Source organism: Mercurialis annua, linkage group LG7 (genome assembly GCF_937616625.2).
Source record: "Mercurialis annua linkage group LG7, ddMerAnnu1.2, whole genome shotgun sequence".
In the NCBI taxonomy this organism is placed as follows: Eukaryota; Viridiplantae; Streptophyta; class Magnoliopsida; order Malpighiales; family Euphorbiaceae; genus Mercurialis; species Mercurialis annua.
This window is the reverse complement of record NC_065576.1, coordinates 41,988,806-42,010,152: the sequence shown is the minus strand read 5'-3', so window position 1 is coordinate 42,010,152 and position 21,347 is coordinate 41,988,806. Positions and strand designations below refer to the sequence as shown.

Here is a 21,347-nt window from a genome sequence, read left to right as displayed (position 1 = left end):
GCATCAACACACTCCTTTTTGACTTGGGATATTTTTGAAACGATGTAATACAATATTGGCTATTATCAAGACGTTTTAAAGGTTTGGACGTAACTGGTACTTTCGCTAAACGTTTATCTTTTTGGGTCACTAGCTTATTATAATGAGATTAAAGTTAATTTCCGTTCAAATTTTACATTTTAATTTCGACCCCTCTAAAGGAAATGTAGATGTCTGTCACCGACCCCTAAAACATAAATATATATATAGTTGTTAATGAAAAGATAAATTTAAATAGTGGAGTTTTTTTTTCATTTCTTTTTTAATTTTTTGATGCGTGTTATAGATTCTTGGCTAAGGTTTTTCGAGTTTGTATATAAATGAGCATTATCACTTTTTTAAAGAGGTTTTTTTAATCGCTTGTCAATTTTTTTAATTCAACCAAGTAACTAGAGCTAATTGAAATATTAAAATTATTTAGATGTTAAAATAGATGTTCAAATAGATATTTGATTGCTTTTCTGTCTTTAAGAGTTTTATTTAATAAATCGTCCATACGGATATTAAGTTATGATAGATAAACCTCTACAACGATTAGATTAGGCGACTTTAGTAATCAATTTTTTTGCTCTAAGTGAACGTTGTTCATTCCAATGGCTTTAATATACGAAATCGCAAGTGAACAATATCATGATTAAGTAATGGAGTAGTAAGTAAAGGTTGAACCCACGAGGATTGAATTTCATACCAACATAGTTAACTAAATTATTATTATAAGCAAATAATTAATTAAATTTTTGATTTTTAAATAATTAATGAAAAACAGGATATTAACTAATAAAAAACGATAATGACAAACAATCTAAAATATTTCTTTCATATGGGTTGTGATTCAAATAACATCTAATTACTATCAATCACTTTTAATTATTACATGTAACGAGGATAGATCGGAAACACTAATCCATTTTTCCTAGAAGTTGTTACCTATTGATTATAACATGACACCCCTAATTGTTTTTGCTGTCATATTTTACAGAATAATTAATAATAATCAGTAATTACAATCAATGCATTAACGAACACGTTATCCACATAGACCACATAATGCAAATAAAGTGATATGCCTCATGTTTTATAATTATATTTTTATTATCTTTTTCAAACTAATTAGCTTTATTCCTTCCTTACTAATCTATCTAGCTTCATGTAATTATTGATCAAGTAATTACAAGCATTAAGTTTGATAATAAAAATTTTATGCATAAAGAACGATATAAATTCAAAATTAAATCAATTACACATACTGCTCATAGTATCCCAAATTTAGTTAGTCATAATTAAATCAACCAACAATAAATTAGTGATAAGCATAATTAAAGAATAAAAATGAGAAATCAAACAAACTTGAATTGGAACCAGAAAAAATCTTGAATAGAAACTTGAATGAGTTATACACTTAAGTTCTTCAATTAACTATATAAACTAAGAACAAGAATTAAACTAAAATTAACCAACTAGATATCTTTTATGTAAAAACTAGAAAACTAATAAAGATTGATAATGAAGATATATAGTTTTGGATGTCCCTTTTATAGTAACGCAATCCTGGTTTAATTTAGAGTCCAACTCTACATAGGAAAACGGGCTTGACTTTAAAAAATACTCTTTCGGGTGAGGTGTAACATCCTGTCGACGTCAAAATTCATTTTCCTCGTCTAGATGTTTTTTCAAAACAACGTTTGGCTGAGGAAGCACATCATGTTGACGATCTGATTTCCCTACCTCAACAGGAACTTCAAAACTTCATAAATATTTGTATACACCTCTAAAAGACTTCTCTTTTTAATTAATTAGAAGGCTTAAGATGTTTAATTTATTTCTTATGAAGAATATAAATTCATTTGAGATCTATAACTATTCCAAAATAGTCAGTTAATAGAATAGGGTCCAATATGTAAAAAAACAAATTTGATACATAGTTTGTCAATCTTCAAAATTTCATAAGTTGAGTTAGACACCTCCGAAATAATATAATTTTTGATGTTTTGAAAAGCTGAGGATGTCTATTTTAATTCATATGAAGAACACTATCTCCTTTGAGGTCATTAAGAATGACATAAATATCGGTTCATAAAGTAGAATTAATTTGATCTATTCTTTTGCCTGATTGCTTGCTCCTTAACCCGATAAGCTCCGAAAAAGATTTTCCTATAAAACCGACACCTTTTCAAGAATAATATATCAAAATATACAATTAAAACATATAATATACTATGGAAAAGGTGTATTAAAAATGTGTGTATCAAGCTTCTTATGGCATTAGCTGGATCTATGGTTTGGTTCATCACTTTCTATTTGTGTATCAGGCGACATTCCCTTCATTTAAATAAAACAAATAAGGAACGACATGAAATTTACTTGACAAAACTCTTCTTAGGAAAGAAGATGAAAGAAAGGCCCTTATATGACTTAATCACGGGAATATCAAAAGCGGAGGGAGCTAGAAGAACAACAGAAGGAGGAGAGCTACAAACAACAGTTGTAGAAGCAGGAGAATAGGACACCATCGCACAACCCGCAAGCCTTTTCTCATCCAAAGCATTCAGACATTGGCCCCGGAACCGGTTCAAGTCAACATGCAAAAATGACACATCCGACCCTGAACGAGCCTAGAGAATCGCCGCGCGGACATAGCGACAGTAGTGCTAGAACATAAGAAGCGTTATTTTGACAGATTCCTTGAGTTGCTCCTCAGCAACTTGGCAGAACAACTCAAAACGCTTCTTAACGGCAAGGCCTCACTCTTGTCAAGTACCGTATGATTTAAAGATCTCTATAGAACCGCTAGGCGGTCATCTTGAGCCTGAACCAACTTATGGAGTTCCTCAATCTATTTGTCACAAAGCTCAAGCGGCTTCCCAGAGTAGAAGATAAGCAGTTTTCTTATGAAGATCGACCCTCAAAGAGTCATGGGAGAACCAGAGACCTTCCCCTTGGTTACGAGACAACTCATAGATCCTCTTAGCAATCCCAGACATCTCCTCAAGCCGAGCATTATAGGAAAAAATTCTCCTCATTACTATCAGATAAGCGGTCCCGCTCATTCTTAAGGCATTGCACGCCATCCATAACCCAGAGGATATTAGTGTAAAGGGCATGATCAATCTGTTGACCAGCCAAGCCCTCGTAGGGAGAAGCGGAACCCTAGCCTATAGGGGTGAGCACGGATCCTGGATATCTCCAAAACCGAACCGAAAACCGGACCGAAAATATCCAGGACCGAAAAATATCCGTTGACCATTGACTTTCCCCGAACCGAACCGTACCGAAAATTTTATTGGTACGGTTCTGGATCTTTTATAAATAACCGTACCGAGAACCGAACCGAACCGTACCGAACCGAAGTACCGAACTTATACCCGAAGAACCGAAATTATATACTCCCTCCGTCCCGTAAAGATAGAAAAAGTAGCTCTTTTACAAGAATTAAGAAAGTAGTTAATTATAGGTAATTTGTGATAATTTTCCTAAATTGTCCTTTTAATTTCTTGAAGTAAATCATAATAAATTAGTGATTCACAGAACTAACACTACTTTTTCTATCTTTGTGGACAAAAAAAGTAGCTATTTTTTCTGTTTTTACGGGACGAAGGGAGTATATATATATATATATATATATATATATATAAATTATTAATTTACATAAAAATAAAATACTTATATATTTCAATGAAAATTATATGAATTTGTCAAGTATTTAATAATTATTAAAGTATTTTTTATAAATTAATATGAACAACACATATTCATTATTTTCTATCATTGACCAAATTACATAGTTTTAACAAAAATGATATAATTTTAGACTTGAGAATATTTAAAAGTACCCTTATCAAATAATCAAAAAATTAATATTAAATCGAACGATAATATGCATGTTGTGCCTTTTTATATTATTGATGATTATTTACTTGTGATAGTTGAAAATATAAAAAATATGAATGAATGAGTAGCTAATTAATTTTAAAAGTCAAAATAATATATTATAATATAGTAGAGATCACATTTGAAATAAAATAATATCCGTGGTTTTAGTGATATCCGTACCGAACCGTACCGAACCATTAGGACCGAATCCCCGTACCGAACCGTACCGAAAAATAAAATCTCCGAACCGAACCGAACCGATTGTTGGTACGGATCCGGATATCCAATTTTTGATATCCCCGACTTTTGGTTTGGTTCCGGAGATTTGTCAATCCCCGGATTCCCCCGAACCGTGCTCACCCCTACTAGCCTACGAGAAACAGAGACAAGGACTGATGAACGTAAGAGGAATCCAGTGGAGAACCCTTACAAAGGATGTGATAATCCCTATCTACAACACACCCCTAGACTTAAAAACATCCATCCTAAGACATTGCGGAGAAGCTGATAAGAAACCGGAAGAGACGTGATAGGGTGCTTTCTTGAACCCATCGCCTGAGCAGTATTGGTCACAGGAAGAAGCGATACAGACGAAGAGGTCGGTGAACAATGTGAAGAAAAAGCTGAGGTGGTTGAAATTCTTACTGAGTCAGTAGTCATTAAGGAAAACTTACCAACAGACATGCGAGCAAGCAATATGGCAAGAAGAGAAGCAAGAGAAGTAGAAGTAGTGGCAAAAGGAAACTTGTCAATAACAAAGGAGTTGGTATCCTCGCTATCGAAGGTAAGAGTTATAAAGAGGGTCGAGCGAAGGACATTCCAATAGAGGAAAAGTCACGGCCATAACATTTTTTGTCACTAAAATCAACCATAGCGTCAAAAATACTCTTACTCATTTTGGTGAAAGAAAATTTAGGAAAGGCAGATTGAAAAACTATCCCGTAAAGAAGTAAAATAAAAAATATCGGCAAATCTCGAACGCGAAAGAAATAAAGCTAGAAGGGGCAAAAGAAATAATGAAAAAACTCAAGGAAAGAGAAGGTCATTTGTAAGGAAGGAAAAGGGAGGAAAAGGGAAAGTCAGGGGGAAAAACCTATTAGAATTCACAGAAATTTCAAATTCAAATAAAGAACTGCAACACTTTACGAATGCCCTAAAAGATGAGATGTGGGCAATTAACCGTCAAAAGCAATAAAACAGTAATAGTAAGCGCATGAAGCCCGAGAAGTACTCAAAATCAAAATAAAAAATAACAGTTGTACAACATTACAAATGAAGTATAAATACCACCCTTAGAGAAAAAGAATAATAAACAAAATAGCAAGAAAAATATGAAAGAAGGAGAAAAGCAATTAATCTATTCGATTTTGGAAGAACAATTATCTATTCGATCTTGGAAGTGATTTCCGGATTAGAACGACATCTAATTCGGAATCACTTCCAAAATCCATAAAATAAATTGTCAGTCAAAGAACCCCCAAGCCAGTGGACATATCTGAGCTCTAGAAGACCCATTGGCTCAAAGATGAAGGCACGACATCCGCCAAATAAGATTGTATCGAGCCAAAGCCTGAATATCCAATTGACACAAACACTCCAAAGGAGGATTAATAACGGAATATCATGAAATTCCACATCGCCAAATAAAAAAGAACACAAAGAGACTTATAAAAGAGGTAACAGTGCCACTTATAGTTTTTTCGGTATGATTACACTCTTGAATACCCAAACTACCCATACCGACTTAAGCATAACTCGGGACTCGAAACCCAAGTTCCCCAAGCTTAGATTCGTTTTTTTGCAGGTTATCACAATCCCTCCAGACAAACGGAAGACAAACCTCCTCATTTACAGATCATTTAACATTTTTGTCAGTTTTAAATTCATATGAATTATTATTTAATCTTCTTATTATAAACCTTTTTATTAACAAATTATTTTTATAATCTATCAATTTATATATACTATTTATTTAATTTTATTTATTTATAAAAACTGTTATTTACAAATTATTTTCATAAACTTTAATTTGTTTAAATATTATTATTTTCAATATTTTTTTATTATAAAATTTATTATTTCTATAAATATGATTTTAATTGATTTAAATTAATGAATACCCAAAGATTCTGATATTTTTTCCTGAATTTTTAATATATAAATATTTATTTTTTATTATAAATTATTATTTTTAAAATTAATTTAATTCAGAACTATTAATAATTATCTAATTAATTGATGTTATTTTTAAATTTGATTAAATTGAAATTAGATTATGTATATGTAAAAATCAAAATAAAAAATATCATCAGGATATTAGAGTATTGTGCGAGTGTACGACTAGTTAAAAATCACTTTTATGGAAAACGAAGAAGGTAGAACCTTGATATTGTTGTACTCATGTTTAGATATGATGATCCTATGATCACCAACTTCATTTTGCTGTTAATTTTTCAATGCAGTACTCTATATTTCTTAGTTATGTATCTTTTCCCGTAATTTCACATTGTCTATATAATCAAGACTCGGTTGTTTTGGCTACATATCTTATGAGGTCTATGTCTTTGTGATTGAAATATAGCCTGTATCTTTCATTGTTTTACAGTCAACTCCTACAGTTTGTAATCAATTGATTGATCAAATTTCTCCTCAATGAATACTTTATTTCTTTTTTTAATATTAAATATTGATTTTTCAACATATACGAATGTTTGACATGTTAGTTTACATAAATAGCTAGGGATGAGTATTCAGTTAGACTGATCAAAATTTTAAAATATTGTCATCATTTAGATCAAATTATACATTCAGAAATAAGATGAAAAATGTGCATGCGAAGACTTGGTCTGATGGCCAGGTTCTTCCATTGCATTTTCGAGGTCACAGGTCCCCAACAGCCAGTTGTTTCGGTTGTTTTAAAAATTAACACAGGGTTAATGGTATACTATAATACTAACAACTAACCCTGCTAATTTCCACTAATCCCGTTAACTATATATCTGATAACAAATTATAATAATAATAATTGAAAAATAAGTGTTCAGAAAATGACATAGAAAGTGGTAAAAAAAATGTCATGGCAACGATCTAACGGTCAGAAATACGTTCCCATATCATAAGCAGTGCTAACGTTCTCACTAAATTGGCTCCCCAATTCTTAAAAACTTATCCATTTTTATAAACAAACCCTCGATCTTCCACTTATCTACAATGTTGCCATCATTTAGATCTACATTCCGAGTAAAAAGGCTGACCATAAACAACCCCTTGTCCACCTCAGCAACAAATCTTTCTTCTAACTCACCGGTTTCCACGTGGCAAAACCTTAATAAGTACCTCACTTCTCATAACTCAAAACTTTTCCCTCATCACTCTGTTAAAAAAAAAAAAAAACAAGCTCAAGTTCTTCACTATTTTCCATTTTCTCTTCATTTTGATAGGTTTTTTCTTAACATTCAGAGATTGTAAATAACCGAATAACTCGACGGAATTAATAAACAGAAAAAATGGAGCCATTGTGTGATTTTTGTGAGATGGTAAGAGCAGTAGTTTATTGCAAATCAGATGCAGCAAAGCTGTGTCTCCACTGCGATGGAGTTATACACAATGCCAACGCCTTATCGCGCAGGCATCCCCGTTCGCTTCTCTGCGATAAATGCAATTCACAGCCCGCGATTCTCAGATGCTTGAACGACAAGTTATCTATCTGTCAGAATTGTGACTGGAGTAATGCTAATGGCTGTTTAAACTCAGGCCATCATCACCAGCCTTTGAGTTGTTATACAGGCAGGCCGTCTCTGTCGGAGTTTTCGAGAATCTGGTCGTCTGTTCTTGAGGCGCCACCTTCTGTTAATAACGGTTATGATCCTGGAGGATTGGGATCTTTGCCTGGAAATGAGAGTTCTATTATTAGTGGGGATAATGAGAGCAGTTTTGGTAGAGATCATCATCAATTGGGTTGGATACCGGATCAGAATTGCTTATCTAACGCTACGGATCAACTGCCTGTTTTGTCTGATGAATTGAACATGCCCAAGGTATAAACATTTTCGCCCCGTTTTTCCTGAAATCGCGATTTAAGTGACGATTGTTTGAATATGTATTAGTTGTGGTTTATGCATTGCAGGGTTGCTCTGAGTTTAAGGATCTTGGGATTCATGATGATGATCTATGTGGAGGTCTGAATATAGATGATGTTGCATTGGAATTTGAAAATGGCGACGAGCTATTCGGATGTCAAAATAGCAGATTTCAGCAGATATCAGCAGATGACTGCATTTTACTCGAGAAGAATTTATCCGTTACGGAATCCAATTGTCCTGTTGAGAATGCTATAGAGGTTTAACTTCATTAATTATCTTCAATTTATCACCATTTATTCATAAGTTTTGATAGTTTTTTAAAAGAATTGAGGCAAATAATGATATCGTTTGGTAAAAAAGAAAAAAAAAGTCAAACAATATGTGGTTTGGTCTAAAAATATGCCGTTTAATCTATTTTTTTTAAATGTCAAATCGCCATATTGTTCGGTCTAGAAAAATAGTTGAACATGTATCATTCGAAAAAATATTCACCCCACCTGAAAACAAATTTCTGATTCCGCCACTGTGTTTGCGAAGGTATCATCATCAGGAACTTTGCAGTCAAGTCAAGTGGTGCATCCAATAAACAGTGGCTTGTATATAAATAGAAGCTGCAACAGAAGCATGAATCTTGGATATTCTGCTGCTACTGTACAAGTTCCTTCAGGCATATCTATCTCACTGTCTAACATTACGGGCGAAAGCAGCGCAACCGACTACCAAGACTGTGGACTATCCCCGTTTTTAGCTAACGAAGCGCCATGGGAGTTTCCTATGGATACCACCTGCCCTCAAGCGAGGGACAAGGCGAAGATGAGATACAACGAAAAGAAGAAAACCCGAAGGTAAGTATGTTTCTTTCGGACCTCGCAATTTACAGTAATACTTGACTTCAATGCTCACACTGATTTTTGTAGGTATCATAAGCAAATCAGATATGCGTCTCGTAAAGCCAGAGCTGATACTAGAAAACGTGTGAAAGGCAGATTTGTAAAAGCTGGTGAAGAATATGATTATGACCCACTTCTTGAAGACATATTTGACAAATCTTTGCCCATTAACTTTGATGACAACTGTGATATTCATATCAACACTCAAATTGATAAGGTACGTATTGAATGGAGTTTCCCCATTAGTTGATCAGGTTTTTGTTGGAAAGTGTTGAAAATCGGATTAGTTTCATATTGGTTTCACGAAAGTTTCACTAAGGTTTAGCTGAATTTTTGAGCTATGGGTTTTACCTGTTAATTTATGGCTTGATGACAGCCAAAACGCCAAACTCTTTAGACTTTTTGGAAATCGATTTAAATCTTCAAAAATTATAAATCTATTTTAATTTGATAAATTCATTGAAAATCTATCCAATTTTTCACAATTGATTTAGTATGTGAATCACGTGGCATCTTAATTAACAACTATTTTTTTTTTATTTTTAAAAAATATATATTCAATTGTCATGTAGGCTCAATTAAATTAATTTTGAAAAAATAGATAGATTCTCGGCGCATTGGTTAAATTGAGATAGATTTATAACTTTCGAAATGTTCCGATAGACTTATAAAAAATTAAAATGTTTGGTTTTTTGGTACCATTAGACCTAAATTTATATGCTTATAAGCTAATTTTATTAACATATTCTAAACATTGTTAGTTTTTAACCCTTTTTCTTTGCAGATTGGATGATAATGGAATCAATCATGACCCGTCGTCTTCATTGCTTCTTGTTTAAAAAAGCTGATCACAACATGTTCGGCAAACTGCTCTTCGATCAAACCCCATTTTACAAATATTCATTCAAATGGGCGGTTAATAGTAAATCTCTATATGGTAAATAAAATTTGTGAAATCCAAAAAATACATTTATATGAAGAAATCTCTTCACTTGTCAGTATTATTTCATATACTTATATAAGGTATCATCCTGCTGATACTCAAGAAGACATGATTCATTCATTTTTTTGCTATATAGTGTATTTTGTTTGCCATGTAATAAAAAATTTACTTGAATTGGAATAATGTACAAGTTTATTTTTGTAAGCACAAGAATTTTCAACGTCCTGTGATTTATGTAATAAAAGTGTGGAAACGTTGCATAAACTATTTTAAGGATTGTGATTCCCTCAAATACATAACTTGAGGAGTTAATGTTCACTATTTACACCGGCATAGTTCAAAAAAATACAATTTTAATTAATTTAATATAAAGTTGGTAGACTTAGACTTTAAAATCAATAAAAATCACAAAACAAATATTTTCTAAGCAATCAAGGATTCAAGAGCCATGCAAGATAAACACTCTCTAACTTATTCTTTGTCCATTATTTGCTATTCCAGAAAATTCATATATTTGATTGTAATAGCCTAAAAATATAAAGATATTCATTCAATTGCTACTTTTCTCTTACAATTGATAGACAAATTAACAAATTAACTTGGTATTGTAAAGTTTGATTTATTTAATTGGGAAATCGTTTTAAGGAATAATCATTTGGCAAGGATAAATGTCATATACACTATTTACAACGGCTATTTAATTGGGTAATTTTCACAAATCCCTCAAAATGGGACTTCATTAACATTTATACCTCATCAAAAAATAATAAGCAGAAATCTCCCAAAAAAAGTTAAAACTTTACGCAAATCTCTTATAACCCAATATTAGCTGTTTTTATAGTATAACTGGACAATTATGCCCCTTTCTTGTCACTGAACCAGAGAAGAAGAAATTGCAGTAAGAATTCAACGCGGCCATCTCGAAGACCTGCTTCTGCATCGCCGACCAGGACGGTAAGAAAATAGGAAAGAGAGCTTGAATTATTTACTTGTATAAGGACGATCGGCGACGGCGATTCGACCGTTTAGGTTTTACAGAAATTGGAAAGAAAGTTTGAATTGGAGATTGCAGTGCTGTTTGATGGTGGACGAAAAGAAATTGCAGACATGAACTTTTTCAACAATTGCCTTCATATTATTTACTTGTATAATTGTATATACAATTTATAATTTTTAACAGTTTATAAAGATTTTTCTGATCTTGTTTTTGGCTTGCTAATCTTTTATATATATTTTTGATTGTTGTCTTACAGTTTACAGACAAAAGTTAAATTAGTTGTTTGTACTTTCAATTGCTAAAGACTATTTTTTGAATTGAAGATTATAAAGAGAACCAAGAGTGTTTCGCATAAATAGCTTCATAAATCTGTTTAACTATTTTGGAGGTCTACTACTAATTTAATTGTTTAGGTTTTAGTCTTTTTTCAGATTTTCTTTTGGTTATTTTCTACTCTTTCACCAATTTGAATATGAATGTTTGTACTCAAAGTTATGATGTCATGCTTTGAATGGTTAAAATAGCTTCATAAAGTAGAATGTTGGAAGTAATTTGTACATGAACTAGACATTATTTCTCATGGGTCTGTACTATCTAATATTAATGAACAAACTGTTCAAAGTCTTAACATGTGCAAGGTTGTTGATAAATTCAATTTTTAATTAGAAAAAGAAACAAATTAATATCTAAATATCATATTCAAGTAAATAGTGTGGTTCATGACGATTGGAATTTGGAAGCAAAAATTCTCTCAATATAAAATGTCAGTTAAAATTGTAAAGATCAGCAAGATAAATTTTAATAAAAATTGAATTAAGTTAGTTCAGTTGATATAGATTCACATTAGGTTTACATCAGGTTGATTTTGGATATATAGACTGTCAAATATATTTCACTTAAAAGAAATATTCAATTTGTATATTATACTAAATCTTAATAAAATGTCAGTTAAGATTATTAAGAGCAGAAAGACAAATTTTATTAACAAATAAATTAAGGTAGTTCAGTTGATATAGGTTCACATCGGGTTGATTTTTGGTTTTATAGTATGTCAAATACATTTCACTTAAAAGAGATATTCAATTTGTATATTACTCTAATCTTAAAATTATCTCTATATAAAATGTAATTTAAGACTGGAAAGAACAACAAGACAAAATTTATTAAAAATTGAATTAAGGTGATTCAGTTAATATAAGTTCATATATGGTTCACATCAGGTTGATTTCCAGTTTTATAGACTGTCAGATACATTTCACTTAAAAGAGATATTTAATTTGTATATTACATTAAATCTTAAAATTCTCTCTATATAAAAATATTTAAAATAGTAAAGAGCAGTAAGATAAATTTTATTAAAAATTGAATTAAGATAGTTCAATTAATATAGGTTCACATCCGGTTCACATCAGGTTGATTTTTTTTTTTTAATATTTTCATCATTTATGAGTTACATATCATGTGTGCAATACACACTACACATAAAAAAATTCAAAAATAATCTTAACAATTATTTTATTTTATAAATTAATGAAATTAATAATTTTAGAATTTCAATATATTATTTTCTAAATATCTGAAATTAAAATTGAAATCCTTCATTTAGTTGTGATGTGTTAATAAAATTAAAATTTTAAAAACCAAATAAATTATAAATTAAAAGTTGGGAACCTTTTTACACATTTCATCATTTGTGTTCATCTTGTTCCTTTGGCAGGTACAAGAGTACAGGTGCATAAAAGAGCAATAACACAGGTGGAGAAGAAATTCTATTTTCGAACCCACTAATTCAGATCTCAAAGCCACAATTAAATTAAGCAATTCAAATATTTACTCCATGCGAAGATTAATTCTATTTTCAATGTGAATCCCCGACAACGGCAATAATAGAATCGTCAATAGCAAGCAGCGACTACCGGTGTTCTGACTACCGACCGCCTACCAAAAGTTCGGCGTTCTGGCTACCAACCATTGGAGGTTCGGCCACCGGCAGTCTGGCCGTAATAAATTAAACCACAGACTGATAAAACATATAGAAGGTGAAGGTTATAGAGAAGAGAAGAGAAGAGATGGAACATAATTAGGTGTAGTGCGTACATTGATTTCGATGTGAGTGTGTATTGAGGGCAAACTTGGACTAAAATTATAGTCAGGTACTCATGAAAATAGGTTTTAAAAAAAGAGAGATTTTTGCAAAAAAATAATTTGTGAGTCATTAACATAAACTTTTCAATTTTTGGGTGATTTGGTGTAATTTTCTCTATTTAATTGCCACACTGACACAAGTCTGGTTAATGATTTAAATTAAACGGTGTGTTTAAATGTTAATTTTTTTTAAAAAAAAGAATCATGTTTGAGCTGAAAAACAAATTAGTGGCGTAAGTGAGACACGGGCAAAACATTAGGCTCACTTTTGTACCTTTTCCCTAATGACACGCATAGCGCGGGAGTCTGGATATTATTTAGCTTACTCTCCAATTCTTTCTTCTCAAAACTATCCAATCGGAAATGGAAGCTCCTTCTCCGGTGACAGAGCTCTGTTTAGACGTGAGTTTATTCAATAATCACACTGATCAGTTTTTCTTTTTTATATATTCATTCTTCAATCTGTTTTTTTTTGTTTAATTTTGCAGTTAATTTTAGCTGCATTTCAAAGATGTCGAGTATCTGAAGATATTTGCAGGCTCTCAATCATTCTCAAAGCATCATTATCTCCGCCGTCGGATTCTCCAATTATTCGGATTTCAAGTAACAATGCACAATCTCTCTCACTTTTTTCAAAAATTAATCAATCTGTTTTTAATTATGTTTTTAATGTGCAGTTTCGGATACTGGAATCGGAAGCAATTTGGAAGAATTTCAAAACCTAAAGTGTGCTAAACAAGCCATTGATACACAACACTGGGGTAATTTTGACAATTAGCTTGCTCTAAATTTTATTTACTGTGCATTATTTAACGTTTATCTTTTCGAAATGCAGATGGTTTGCTTTCTTTCATAACAACCAGTAAGTTGTAGTATATAATTGTATACTATATTTAATTTTCAATTTTATGAGTTTATAGTTTTTATTTTTAGTGTTTATTATGGTGATGCAGGCACTTGTGATAGTGAGGTTTATCGTTATGCTTTAAATTTGAGAGAGAGTGTTGGTAATGGAAGATTAACTCGGTTACCTTCAAATCCGAAGAATGGTGCTAAATTCAGGCAATTTTTCAATGTGTTTTTCTTTCCTTTAAATTATTGGATATGTTTTGTGTGTGTTTTTCTAGTTATATATATTTTTTATTATGGTAAATAACTTGGCTGTGTGAATTATACAGCGGGAGTGAAGTATGTTTATCTGTCTCTGAGAGTCTTGATGCTTTAGTACCGGCCATCAATCATTTCTTTCGAAAGGTCTGTCGGTTGCATCTGTAGATTGTTCCTTTGAATTTATATGAGGCTAACTTTTGCTGTTTAAAACCCCTGTATGAATCATTTATGTTTTAGATAATTGTTCATTTATCATATCACTACCAGAATGTAGGTTGCTACTTATGCAGACTCAACTTTTCTTTTATATTGGTAAACTAGGATAGACAATGCATTATTAACTTGACTATATTATTTGTGGTTCAAAATTTTCAAATTTAAGTTATTGTATGTATCTTGGATTTATCTACAAAAGTAAGTGATTGCAGAAAGGCTTCCAAGTTCCTGTAACCCAAGTATTTACTTGGTTTTCTTTCTTTTGCAGATTCTCATCTTGAAAATTCCTGTGAGTCACTATTTTAACTCAATTAGTCAGTTATATTGATGGTTTGTTAAATTGACAATATTGCTTCTTAAGGAGAGTTTGTTAAGAGGATGTAGGTAGTTTGTCTACATCAGGATCATATATCTACCTTCTCATTCCCTTTATCTCAACTATCAAGAAAGACTCTTGTCCATATTAGTATAGGCATCCCATTGTTATTTCCAGTAGAAAGCACAATCTCTTAAGGCCTTACGTTATTTAATTAGTCTATATGAAACCTGATTAAAATTGTCATAAATTGCAAAGGAAGAATACCTGCACCCTACATAGTTGGAGCATAAGAACTGCCTCCACCTCGGAGCAGGGAAGCTTTGAGGGGGTTCACTAAAAAGTTTTTTTACTGGTTGAAATTACTTAAATAACATCTTCACAGAGGCTTATAGTGATATTTACTAGAACCCTTAATCTTGCATCATATCCCACCTTTAGGAAAAGATGATATTTCTCAAAACTCTCAGGTCTTGGCCAATTATTGTAGGCACATGCAATAGTTCTCTCAATTTGGTGATTAATAGTCATCATTTTTATTTCTTTCCCCAGAATGTTGCAGTAGATCTGGTGGTTGAAAATGAGGACATCCCTGGATCACGATTTGAAAATGTTTTTTTAGCAAATGAGAGCAATCCATTGCCTTTTTCAGCTCCAAATTACGAGCGTTTGAAGTCAGGCCTTGAAGATTATGTTATAAAGCATGGACATAGGCTAAATCAAAATTGCAATCCATGCTTTTTGATTCGGTAATCTTATTCTGCACTCATGCAAGTAATATGTTCATAGCGGAATTCGATAGCATTCTTTAAGGAGTTGGTATTTTGCAGCGTTGTTTACATAAAATTTTACAGTTTCTTCTACCAATTCAGTAACTTCAGCTACCTGTTTGGATTATGTTGCATGTATAATATCAGCCATTACTGGCCCTGAGTTTGTTACTGAACTCACTAACTTGAGGTGGTCATCTTTCTTTGTCTTATGGAATCGTCACTTCTATGGATGATGGATTTTGAGCTTTCTTCTCTATATACTGTTATCTTTAGAAGTGTTGTCCAAATACTCTCATATTGGCTAGGTCTTGGAAGTATCAACTACAAGGAGATGATCAACTGGAAATTTAATGATATCAGTCCATGATATTTTAAAATGTATCTTGAATTTGCAGTTGACTAGTCAACGTTTTAATTTTCACTGTTGTCATGTTCATAGATCCTTTTACTATACTACATCATTCTGTCTCTTCCAAAATATCAGCCTCTTCAGATGTTGTGCCATCCGAATTCTATATAATATGCGTTTTTCTCCATGGTAGGCATAATTTATCAAAGTATATTAACCCCTCAATTATCTACTAAATATCTTGATGAGATTGAAAAAGTAAATTCTGTTTTCCCTTTCGAGTTTTGCAATAAGACTCCTTATGTTTTTGTAGGATTATTTTCATTACTAAAGTATCACTAATCTTCTTGCATACAGAATGATTGTGTTATCATACTGTATAACCCTAAATCATTTTGGAAATATCTTGCTTCCTTCTTTTTCATTTTTTCAGGGAGAATCTTAAGGCTGGGATTGGAATGGCATGCAGCCTGGAAAGTGAAAGGAGTTCAGGACTGATAGCAGAAGTGGTAATAATAATAAGCGAGTGTGGACCAACCTGTCCTTACTACAGCCAATGTAGCTCAAAAACAGAGGTCCATATAGATATCTGTTTCCCCTCCTTCCTACTTTATGTTTTACTTTTTCCTTGTACAGAATGTTGTCAAATTGTTCTGGTAAGATTATCAGTTAATGTTGAGTAGTATATCTTAAGGGAACGGGCAGATGTCCAAAGATACTTTACACTTAATACAGTAACTACAATATATACATAATATTAAAAGACCATAAATTTTAACTTTCATAATTTTTGGGCAGATTTTTATTTAACCGACCTATTGTTTTGTCTGTAGCTTCTCCAATTAACATGGAGTTAAGGCTTTATTGAGTAGTATTTTATCAGTATTTATGTTTGGTTCTTTGCCTTAAAGTGAACCAGGTGAGACATGTTGTTATCTAACCTAGATTTAATTATACACCGGCTCTCACTCGTTTATAAAAGGGGTTTCAGAGAGCATATAATGTTCCTGCAAATTGGCTTGTTTATTTTGTGCCACTCATTGAAGTTAACATAAAGATGTCAAATGGTTAGATGTGTGCATTATGACTTTAAATTGTCATATCATATTGACATATGGTAGGTGCAAGTTGTAACACTATGTCGTGAACAATGAACTGAAATTAGAAAACTATACCAAGATTCACATGTGTGATTCTTCTGAATGCATCTTACTTTTTGCCATTTCTTAGTGTTTCTTTCTAAATGCATCTCTTTGACCTGCTATGATTTTTTTTAGATATTGTACTTTGAAGACTTCAGACCTTGTTCGATTCCTGACCAATTTGTAAATGCATTGTCTGGCATTGACTGGAAAAGTTATGGATTGTCGTTGGGGAATGTTGATGATCAAGAAGGTAACTTTCTAGAGTGGGAAAACTTACCACCTGGTACTCATATATCTATCGTTCTTCACTGCTACCGTAAGCAATATCCTATGGTCTTTTTGAAATATGTGCTTCAATTTTGGAAATAGATTCTTAAATGTTATTCCTATATTTTCCATAATATGTTATATGCCATAGTTTCCTTGACTTTTCCAAGATAAATTACACCTTCAGTAAGGCGTAAATCTCAAGCTGATCGTTCTCTTATCAAAAGATCAGTTAAACTTGCATTAGATGATTTGAAGGAGAAATATTCTGGAACTCTTCTAAGCAGACATGCTGTCAAGGTGAATATCTTTCTCTGTCTCTCTAGATCTACAATTCTAAAACTTTTTAAAGAAGAAATTGTAGCAACATCACATGCAAATTGCAAGTATTACATAAATGGAACAAATTATAGTTAACATCCACATCACATGCAAATTGAAATGCTTATATTGCTATAACTAGTGATTCTCTGCTAGTAGTAGTCATCAAGTCTCTGTTTAGTGTTAGCATTCTAAAAATGTAGATATCTTTTGCTTGGTAATCTTTGTATACACACCGGACTTGAAGTTTTGGAATTTCCGTCATTCTCAGATTCGCAGTTATGCTCCTGATCTAGCAAAGTCAATTGCGGGACTCATTTTGACATCCAACGATTCAGACTTCCAAGAAGAATGTTTTTCTCTTCTTGGTTTGCAGACTAAGGAAATCAAAGAGGAAACTGTTGAAAATTGTATTAAAGAGAAGATCATTTCAGTTATAAATACAAACGACAGGAAGTCCCGGAAAAGCACAGAAATGGCAGCAGCACCTTCTCTTTTTGAAGACGACTGCAGCTGGAATTCGAACTTTCACGACAAGGAATACGAAGAAGGCGACGATGAAAGTGATAATTTGTTCGATTACTTGGACTGATAAAGTCAGGAGGGCCTTCAGCAAAATGCATATCAGGTTCACATTCTACTTACCACTTTAAGATTTTCCATTATAATTGCAGAAAAATATCTCATCAATTTCAGATATACTACCCCCAATGATTATATTAATATAATTCAAGCAAAAGTTATACATCCTTTTGTCCAAAAACTATACATATTTTGTGTATCAAAAGTCGAACGAGTAGTCAACTGAAAAAAAGTATATAATATATAAGCATTAAATAGAAAAAAAGATATAGGATGACACCAATTTTTTTTTTTAAAATTATATACTCTTATGGCAGTATAATTATGTTTAAGCAGCAGTAGGTGCAGGAATGTAAGAAATAGCAGGCTCAGGCATGGAAGCCATAATTGATGTTCTCGGCGAGAGAGTTTCTTCTTCTCCCTGAACTGAAATTTCAGGCTTAAAATCAAGCGACTCGTCGTTATATATATCCCACCATTTTGCAACTAGCATCTTGATATCCTCTCTGTCCATGTTGGCTTCTTTGCCTGTGTACCTCCATGGTTTTGACCCCTATATTTATTTAAAATTAAAACAAAATGAAAAACATTAATTAACAGATTATGCATTTTAAACATTTATTAAGTAACAAAAAGTTGATTTAGTGATGTTAATTGGTTGAAGTAACAAAAGATGGTATAGAAACTACTTACAGCAGCACAGTAATGGGCAGCCTTAACCTTTTCGACATCTACGTTCTCGGGGTGTTGCCATAACATGGCTAAAACCAGATTGTAAACCAGAGGAATTGGCTTGTATGTCTTCTCGAAGAACATGTTCAAGAAATCCTGTCATTTTTTTGTTTTTGTTTCAGTATTTAGAAACCAATAAGCACGGATTTGTTAATATACATTCAGCGGCAGACCATAATTTTTTTATAAGATGGACAAAATATAAAGAGTTATATATTTTATTATTTTAATAGTTTTTATTTAAAAATTTAATTTTATAAGATGAATAAATGTCTACTACACATTCTACGTTGGTTTGTCCATTGATACATTCATCATTATTCTAGTTATTATGATTAAGTGTTATGGTGAGAGTTAAAGTTTTACGTGGTTGCTAAACTACAAGCCTTTTACAGAATGATTAGTATTGTCTCATTTGTTATATTCTATTAATTAAATTTTCAATTTTACATCAATGGAGGCTATTGTAGTATTTCAATACAAAAATTGCTCATCCGACAACAAACACGTTGGATTACCATGCAAGTTTTTGTGGCCGCACAAGCAAATTTTCACATGAATTGTTATAGTAATCTCCTTTAATGTAAAAATGAAATGGTGGTAAGCGTTTTGTAAAAAGACTATAGTTAATTAATTGCAAAAAAAAAAAATTAATCCGCTGTGGTGATTATTTAGGTTAGGGTGTAAATATATACTTGTTCAGCAAAGGGTGTTGGTGCTGTGAGCTCAAGAGTGTGAAGAAGGTCCTCATAAGTCAATCGGCTAGGCTCGAAAACAAACATTCCGGCGTTAAAGTACAAAGGAGGAGGAGATCCCATTTCTGCCGGCCATGGAACCCTACGTGGGCACTGTTGACAGTAGCCAATTTGGTACTGAGGAGAATGGCTCCATGTTTTCTCACAGAAGCAGTCCATGCTCGCATATAAGTAGCCATCGGGCATGTCGAAGAGGTGATCTATATTTTCAAACACTTGAATATCAGCATCCAAATATATCATCTTGCTGTACTCCAAAAACTGTAACATGAACAAACAGTAATTATCAATAGTCATCTTTTAACTACATGTATATAGTTATAAAGCACTTGACACCCATCACAGGTAACTTATGACACAAGTTAATAGAGAAAATGATTATGAAAAATTCTCAACCATACTTAAATTAAAAATTAACACATATCAACTACTATAAACTATATTTTAAAGGCAAAATAATTTTATATATCTATAATTTTAACCGTTTATGACAGATGTTTCCTTAAAAAAATTGGACGTGTTATTTTGTTAATTTTGCGAATTGAGACAAATATATCCAGAACGTGTTTGATCAAACGTGAATTGCTTATACGGATTTACTTAATTTTTCCGGCTAGTAAAGAGAAACTTCATAGCTGTAATTGAATTGATATTGGGAAAAAAACTGTTCCAACTCGCCAAATTGACGGAATTGAACTGTCTAATTTTTTTAAAAGGACACATATCAAAATGGTCAAACCTATGAATATATAAAATAATTTCACCTGTTTTAAAATTCAGCTGTTGGGTATAATACACCTAACTTATATACTTTTGGTTTTGAAAAAAAATTGTTTATATATGTAATTTTCACTTGAAAATTCATTATGCATCTCTCCTCAATTATATATTTTAAAAAGTAATGTAATTTCATCAAAGAAAATATACAATTTACTTACATTCCAAATCCGGAGCTTGGAATAGTTGATGACATAATAAGGCATGGCAAATTGAACTTGATTTTTAGGTGGATAAATAGGCTCAATCTCATGAACTATACACCCTTGAGACCTCAATATTTGACGGTGTGCTTCAGGAACATCGCCTAAGATTGCAACAACAAGAGGATATGCACTTTTAGCCTTTCTTAAACCCTTAGCCAATCCAACCACACCTTTCACATAATCACCATTTCCAGCTAAAAATGTCACGTATGCCCTTTTCGAGTACTTTGTACAGACCTTTCCGTTGCCGGAAAACACGTCCACCGGCACCTGAGGCGCCATTTTTAGTTGAGAGATTGTAAGGATTAATGGAGGATTATGTAGAGATTAATTAACTTGGTGTTGAGGATTATTAGGAAAGTAAGCTAGCAACTCCAAGGATTATGCTACCTTACTAACCTTATAATATTTTTCCTGAGTTATTCAATGAATTGGCTCTGTTATATAGAAGTTAAATGTGGTGTAAATTCATGCCAAATGATACCCAAATGCAACTTTATTTAACACTAGTATCAGCATGTACAAAGTATAAGTATATTTATAACTGTATAAGTATAAGTATGGGCAAGAGAATAAAAATGTTTTATTAACCGAACAAGAGATAGAATGTGACGATTAGAGAAAAAAATTGATTAATCAAGGTAGGAATGTGCATTCAATTTAAACCATATTGAATCCAATAAAATTCTGATAGTTTTTCAAAACTTAATTTGATTTGAGTAAAATGTTTTATAAAAAATATATATAGTTTTAATGTATATATTTTAATTTTTTTTTAATTAAAATGTGTCCTGCTTCAAATTACAATCCAATTTCGACACAATTTTCGTAC

The 21,347-nt window shown here is 32.2% G+C and overlaps 3 protein-coding genes across 5 annotated transcripts; 2 read left to right on the top strand and 1 right to left on the bottom strand.

Moving 5' to 3' along the window:
• Positions 1–7,270: 7,270 nt before the first annotated feature.
• Positions 7,271–10,036, top strand: LOC126655103 (zinc finger protein CONSTANS-LIKE 12). Its single transcript, XM_050349102.2, has 5 exons — positions 7,271–7,946; positions 8,036–8,248; positions 8,529–8,836; positions 8,909–9,098; positions 9,666–10,036. Exons 1-5 carry the CDS (start codon positions 7,416–7,418, stop codon positions 9,672–9,674), a joined length of 1,251 nt encoding a protein of 416 aa, XP_050205059.1. The 5' UTR covers positions 7,271–7,415; the 3' UTR covers positions 9,675–10,036.
• Positions 10,037–13,247: 3,211 nt separating this feature from the next.
• LOC126655496 (type 2 DNA topoisomerase 6 subunit B-like) lies at positions 13,248–19,841 on the top strand. Of its 3 annotated transcripts, XM_050349711.2 has the most exons (13): positions 13,248–13,368; positions 13,455–13,569; positions 13,644–13,727; positions 13,802–13,828; positions 13,920–14,028; positions 14,145–14,220; positions 14,561–14,581; positions 15,161–15,357; positions 16,164–16,305; positions 17,008–17,199; positions 17,323–17,442; positions 17,735–18,091; positions 19,453–19,841. In XM_050349711.2, the coding sequence occupies exons 1-12, from the start codon at positions 13,330–13,332 to the stop codon at positions 18,053–18,055; spliced, it is 1,443 nt and encodes a 480-aa protein (XP_050205668.1). In that variant the 5' UTR covers positions 13,248–13,329; the 3' UTR covers positions 18,056–18,091; positions 19,453–19,841. The 3 variants fall into 3 exon arrangements, with proteins under 3 accessions (XP_050205668.1, XP_050205666.1, XP_050205669.1); XM_050349709.2 differs by lacking the exon at positions 19,453–19,841 and having other exon boundaries at positions 17,735–18,335; XM_050349712.2 differs by lacking the exons at positions 14,561–14,581; positions 19,453–19,841 and having other exon boundaries at positions 17,735–18,335.
• LOC126655497 (galactinol synthase 1) lies at positions 18,163–20,938 on the bottom strand. The gene is made up of 4 exons (XM_050349713.2): positions 20,471–20,938; positions 19,473–19,793; positions 18,739–18,873; positions 18,163–18,598 (listed from the first exon to the last, which is right to left on the bottom strand). The coding sequence occupies exons 1-4, from the start codon at positions 20,795–20,797 to the stop codon at positions 18,374–18,376; spliced, it is 1,008 nt and encodes a 335-aa protein (XP_050205670.1). The 5' UTR covers positions 20,798–20,938; the 3' UTR covers positions 18,163–18,373.
• Between the last annotated feature and the right edge of the window lie 409 nt (positions 20,939–21,347).